Source organism: Arachis ipaensis, chromosome B06, assembly GCF_000816755.2.
Source record: "Arachis ipaensis cultivar K30076 chromosome B06, Araip1.1, whole genome shotgun sequence".
Taxonomy (NCBI): Eukaryota; Viridiplantae; Streptophyta; class Magnoliopsida; order Fabales; family Fabaceae; genus Arachis; species Arachis ipaensis.
In genome coordinates, this window is record NC_029790.2 from 14,279,816 (window position 1) to 14,285,791 (window position 5,976).

The following is a 5,976-nucleotide window of genomic DNA, read 5'->3' on the forward strand; positions in this document are numbered from 1 at the left end:
TTAAATTGATCTAATATAAAAAAATCAGTTATGATTAGTATTATTTTAAGTATTATTATTTAACTTAGTTAAATTTAGTTCATAAAAAAATTTGGATAGGTAACATTACTCTTTTTATTATTATTTATTCAATATAAATATTAAATTATTTTTAATAAATAAATTTTACTAATTTATATGTACATATTCTGAAAAATATAAATACAAACTGTATTAATTCGTGTGTACAAATTTTAATAAATATAAATACAAACTATATTAATTTATATGTGTACAATAATAAATATAAATACAAATTATATAAATACAAAATATGTACTTCTTGTGTGCAAACTCTTGTAACTATAAATACAAACTATTATTGATCAAGTGCTGTTTTTAAAATGATAATATTTGTTAATTATATAATATTTTTATAGTGTAAAATTAAACCGACATTTTGGCAGGTAAATAATTCATTTAATAAACTAATCATTCAGATCATCAAGCTAACTATATGATGCAAAATTTGGGATCTTACATACGCTACATGTATAATTGGACAAACGAATGGTAGGGAGAAAAAAAAAAAGAATAGATGACGAGTTAACCCATGCCCAATTCTTAGCGATGGGGGTGGGCATGAGTTGAAGAATGTTTATTGTTTGTTTTTCGTTTCAACCCGACCCGTATTTTATGGGTTTTTTGGGTGTAGGGGGCGGAGGAGGGTCAGAACCTCAAAAAAGATTGTATGGAATATTGAAAGTTCCTTATAAGCAATGGATTAGTTTAAGATCGTCATTAAAGAAATCACCCTCTACCAAATGGTGATCGGTACAATAAAATTATACTATCGTAATCTCCATACAATTTGCGTCCGAACCAACAAGTTCCTCAGGAGCCCTTTCTATACAACAAGTTCAATAACATTTGATAGTGTAAAGATGGCAAAGTAACAATTCCCAGTCAGCAAATTATGCAAAAGAACTTGCAGACATCGTAACATTGTTCTCACTTCCATCATTGACATAACTGTGAACTCATCACGCTTTTACACGTACCACAAATGAGCCTGCACGATTATGTACAAAAGGAGACTGGTTATAAACAAGGAAAATGTTTCAGACACAAACATTGCATATTACTTTGCCATTTCACATTGTGTACAAAGACAATAGTTTGTCATAACAAAATATAGCAAACCATTCGTCACTATTAATGAAATTAACAGCATCAAGTATTCCAGATATAAAATTATACACAAATTAAGCCAATGATGTCAATATCTCTATCAAGTTAAATTAATAATATCTCGAGTCTTGACCCTACAACAGTTATCTCATTCTCAGGGTATAATACTATAATCGATAGTAAGAACAAATAACCAACTCTATTAACAGGTATAAACAAAAAGGGAAAATTCAAATTAAACCTCAATTTTGATTTCGGTATTCAATATGTGTGAAAATTTTCTACTAACAAGGGTACAAAATAAAACTTCCTAACTTGGAACAATCAATTATTGCAAGGGTTGCTGGATTTATTCCACATGGGAAAGATTTGGAAGTCATGAAATTTGAAAGCTAAGTCATACAATCATCATCAAGCAGGACATTAAGAAACTATAACATTTTTGAAAATTCCAGAACTGTTTTTGCCTACAGCTGGATGGTATCCCTTGGTGCAAAGGCAAATACAGCAGCCTGTCTGTGATGGCATAAGGCTGGTCGCATGGTACACAATCAACATGTAAAAATGATACTTATAGTCTATAGAGTGAAAATACCCTATAAACTTCTCACCATTAGCCATTAGATATCAAATAGACTGGACCCTTTTCAAACCTTTTTCAAACAGTTCCGATAATTTCACACAATAACTCTTACACCCAAAAAGAGATAATCATCACTCAAACTTACATAAGGTTATATTATAATCTGTACTCAGAAGATAACATTCATAGTGAATGCAAACTATTCCTTACAATCTCTTCACTAACAAATGCAAACTAAATAGAAGTACTCACATGCTGGAAGATTTGATATATCTGCAGTAACTGCACAAGTAATTCCCAAATTTGAAAGAGCTCCTCTAATGATGCCACATGGGTAATAAAGATGCATGCTTATTGTGCTTGCAGCCTTGTTTTCAGCTGTAGTCAAAGAATCGTCCTCGGCTGAATTAACTTTATCAGTTGATGGATCAATCGATATCCGCTCAAGCCAGGGGAACTTATTATCTTGCAATACAAAGGTACCCTGCAGCAAGTAGCAAACGAATACCATGACCATCCATTCCAATCTAAAACCATATAACAAACACCACCAAATGAATACAGCTCTAATCTGAACTCACTCTATGGTTTGTTTTCAAGTTGTCTATTTGCTTCTTAAAGAGCTCAGTCCAAAAATCCTTGCAGATGAACTTTATGGCTTCCAGATGATCACTGAATCGCGGTCGCTCCATGGTGTACCTGACCAGTCACCAGAGTATGTTTAAACACACCAACACTTTCCTCCAATTCATTAAAATTTCATGATCAAACCATTATAAATATTCATTAAGTAAAACTATATAGAGAAGCAGAATCATGAATCATAGTTAAAAGGCTTAATTTATTGTGGTGCATCTTAATTTGCAAGTTAACTTTCTAGATCGGTCCAACTAGTGTTAATGAATTTGGCAACAGATCTACATCCAGAAGCTGAAACGACGCAATGGTGGAAATTAGGGTTTACCTTTCGGAGAGTTGATGACCGACCTGGTATCCAATGGCCTCGATTCTGCGGGCGGCGAGCTCAGGCTTGTTCGCGTAGAATCGGTTGCAATAGCTCGCAACCATCTCCGTCAACAAGCTATCAACGCAACTCTCTGCAACTTCCCTCACCATTTTCACTCTCTCTCTCTCTCTTTCTCTCTCTCTCTCTCTCTCTCTCGCAGAAGATGGAAGAAGCAGAATCACTGTTCACTGGCTCCGATCCACGACATCACTGGGGCAGGAATCAACGCTTTCTCTTTTCGGTTTGGTCAGAGAAGAATCAACTCTTCCATAACTTTGAGTTTAAAATGGGCCTAGGCCCATATCAATTGGGCTTGAGTGTATTGTTGAAGTTATCCCAAATAAAGTTGGTTCTCAAAAAAAGAAAAAAGAAAAAAAAAAGTCATGACCAAAAAAAAAAAAAGAAAAAGAAAAAAGAAGTTTAGCTCCGAGTCGGACGAGAGGACTCTTTCGTACACTCAGGAATGACGGGTCCAATTTCACGCACCTACTTATTCTCAGCGTTCTTCTCTCGCTCACACTCTTCGCATTCTCCGCCACCTTCTCTCCTCTATATTCATTTTCTTTTTCTTCTGCGCTCTTTCGCTTCAACGCACGCAGTATCGCGATGGCGGCAAATGCACTTACCGGAAACTCCATCTCTATGCGCTCTCTCCGCTCTCAGCTGAATCAAATACCGGTATCGTTTTCATTTTCATTTCCAATCGATCTCTCCTCTTTAATCAGTCGTAACTACTACTACGAACTTAACTTTATTCCTTGTGTGGTGAGAATCTGTTACTGATTTCGCTGCTGTTTTCTTTCTCTAGTGCTTATTATTATGGCTTTGATTCAGTTCTGTGCTGTTTTCCTTTGATTTAGTTTTTTACTAATTGGTTTGTCAAGAATTTATGAGGTTTATAATATCATTTATCTATTATCTTTCGGTAGTTCGTAGTTGTGCAATTTAGTAGCATACTTGTAGAACGTGACGTGATTGAGGTTTATACTAGTAGTGTTGCTACATGTGAAACCCTGCGTTAGCGTCTGCCTCTCTAACGCGGGACCACATAGGCTTTGATTGAACTCCCTGAGTTTCTTAGGATTGAGAAATGGAAATGTACGAAATGAATATAGAGTTGATGTAAAGCTGAAAATTTTGGCATGCACTAAGATCGCTCAGAAATAGCTTATAATTTCCCCACTAAATTGAACAGAAGCAGTTTTCTTAGGAATGTATTTATTTTACTTTATTTTGGTGTCATTTCTTTTAAAATTGACTATCTCAATAAATTTGTTGAACAGGCATGTAGTTTAATTTCCAGCTCAAGTTCGGTTTTAACTTCCAGCTTTGGGCGGAGGAATGTTTCTTTTAACTTGCGGCCACGCTCAATTCGCCTCACAGTTTCCTGTGCGGTATGTAGCTAGTGAAGTGTTTCAGCGTTTATTTTTCAGAGATTAACCATCATTTGCATGAACATCAAATCACCATATGTTAGACTGCTTGAAACTTTAAAAAGGACTTTGTCACTGGGTTGCACCTTTAACAAGTTATATTATCTGTTTGGAGCTAATTAAATTGATAGAAGTTGTGATTGGAAAAATAAAATGATACACGGTTTATAACCTGTGATCACAAATCTCAACTATGCTTTTCTATTAAACTAGGGATTGTTTTTTCATTGAATTAAATACTGAACACATAAGATATGGTTTGGACTGAAGAAACGTGAGTAAACTAGCCAATAGCCGTAACCGTTTTCTTAGAATATGTGAACTAAATAATATAATGGGTTCTGGGAACATGTTATCTGAAGTCTCTACTTTGTTTATCAGATGAAGATTTAGTCTGACACTATGTCACTTGCCTATGATAGTTCGTTATCCAAGAATTTTTGTTTTCCTTTTATTTATTTTTTCATTGAGTACACTGCTATTGAACGCCATAACCAGGCTAAACAAGAGACAGTAGACAAGGTGTGCACAATAGTAAAGAAGCAGCTTGCTCTACCTGATAGTTCTCCAGTTACTGGGGAGTCAAAATTTTCAGCCCTAGGAGCTGATTCTCTAGACACGGTAATCAAGTAATTCTTAACATGCTATTGTTTAATGCTCATTTCTTACATTGCATTCACCACTTTGTTCATAAATTAAGAACCATGGGTCTTGAAACTTGACTTAATTGATGATATCATGCCTTTTAGGTTGAGATTGTGATGGGTCTTGAGGAGGAATTCGGTATTAGCGTTGAAGAGGATAGTGCACAGAGCATCACTACTGTTCAGGAAGCTGCAGACCTTATTGAAGAGATCATTCAGAAAAAGTGATAAACCATGTATACCGGAAGATATTGGTACACATGGACTCATTATCAGAATTGTTCAATATCTATGGTGTGGGATAATTTTGTGTGTCGTGTTGTAGCTGTGTGAAGCTGCGAAAACAAGTTTGTCAACCCTATTGTTTGTCGAAATGATATGGAACCTTTATATTTCATCAAGTGGGTTATAATTAGTGCTATTCCATGTTATCTTCATTGGAGCAACGGTTGTAATCTCATATATTGATGTGTTATAATAGCAATTTCAATTGGCCGTTGCTGCAATTCATGTTTTTTCCGTCTGCTTCCAAGAATAACAATGATGATATGGCCTGGCTTGAGAAAATTAAACATGTTCATTTTCGGTTAGATTTGGCCACCTTATGAAACCATAATTGGAAGGAGATTCAGACTCATTAAAAGTCGGTTCCGAACTAAAAATGCGCGCTTAAATACCAAATGAATAGATTATATAGTTTAGGAAAGTTATTAGGTGTACCGAAAATACTAATGTTTCAGTTGTTTTAACTGTTGATCTAAATTATAAAAAATATATAATATATATTAATTATAAAAAATATATAATATATATTAATTAAAATCAACAGTTAAAACAACTGGAACACCGATATTCTCAGATATACCTGATAACTTTCCTATAGTTTATTCAAGTCATTGATTGCTTGTAAGCCGTTTGTATTAAATACCAAATGAATAGATTATAGTTTATTCAAGTCATTGAATAGTTTATTCCATGAAGCAAAAGAAGTCATGGTGTGCCAGTAAAAGAAAAAAAGACGCATCAGCTTTCCAGTTCCTCATGCATTTCTTAACCAAGGATAATTAACTATCGCGCATTTCCAAAATCACTGAAGCTTGTCATATATCTTGCCTTAAAAGTTAAAACTATTCAATGTCC

General features: G+C 34.5%; 2 protein-coding genes across 2 annotated transcripts; one reads left to right on the plus strand and one right to left on the minus strand.

Annotated features, from left to right (window-relative positions):
- LOC107645859 (trafficking protein particle complex subunit 6B) lies at nucleotides 727-3,029 on the minus strand. The gene is made up of 4 exons (XM_016349986.2): nucleotides 2,718-3,029; nucleotides 2,335-2,452; nucleotides 2,006-2,237; nucleotides 727-1,051 (listed from the first exon to the last, which is right to left on the minus strand). The coding sequence occupies exons 1-4, from the start codon at nucleotides 2,867-2,869 to the stop codon at nucleotides 1,023-1,025; spliced, it is 531 nt and encodes a 176-aa protein (XP_016205472.1). The 5' UTR covers nucleotides 2,870-3,029; the 3' UTR covers nucleotides 727-1,022.
- On the plus strand, nucleotides 3,230-5,400 carry LOC107645858 (acyl carrier protein 1, chloroplastic). The gene is made up of 4 exons (XM_016349985.2): nucleotides 3,230-3,437; nucleotides 4,043-4,153; nucleotides 4,691-4,813; nucleotides 4,942-5,400. The coding sequence occupies exons 1-4, from the start codon at nucleotides 3,366-3,368 to the stop codon at nucleotides 5,062-5,064; spliced, it is 429 nt and encodes a 142-aa protein (XP_016205471.1). The 5' UTR covers nucleotides 3,230-3,365; the 3' UTR covers nucleotides 5,065-5,400.

What these genes read in the sequence shown, in the direction of transcription:
- LOC107645859 (XM_016349986.2), bottom strand. Translation starts at nt 2,869, where the DNA reads ATGGTGAGGGAAGTTGCAGAGAGTTGCGTTGATAGCTTGTTGACGGAG. An exon ending in ACTTGAAAACAAACCATAGA is followed by an intron (nt 2,238 to 2,334) that starts GTGAGTTCAGAT and finishes TACTTGCTGCAG; the next exon opens with GGTACCTTTGTATTGCAAGA. An exon ending in TATATCAAATCTTCCAGCAT is followed by an intron (nt 1,052 to 2,005) that starts GTGAGTACTTCT and finishes ATAATCGTGCAG; the next exon opens with GCTCATTTGTGGTACGTGTA.
- LOC107645858 (XM_016349985.2), top strand. Translation starts at nt 3,366, where the DNA reads ATGGCGGCAAATGCACTTACCGGAAACTCCATCTCTATGCGCTCTCTC. An exon ending in GCCTCACAGTTTCCTGTGCG is followed by an intron (nt 4,154 to 4,690) that starts GTATGTAGCTAG and finishes CGCCATAACCAG; the next exon opens with GCTAAACAAGAGACAGTAGA. An exon ending in GAGCTGATTCTCTAGACACG is followed by an intron (nt 4,814 to 4,941) that starts GTAATCAAGTAA and finishes CATGCCTTTTAG; the next exon opens with GTTGAGATTGTGATGGGTCT.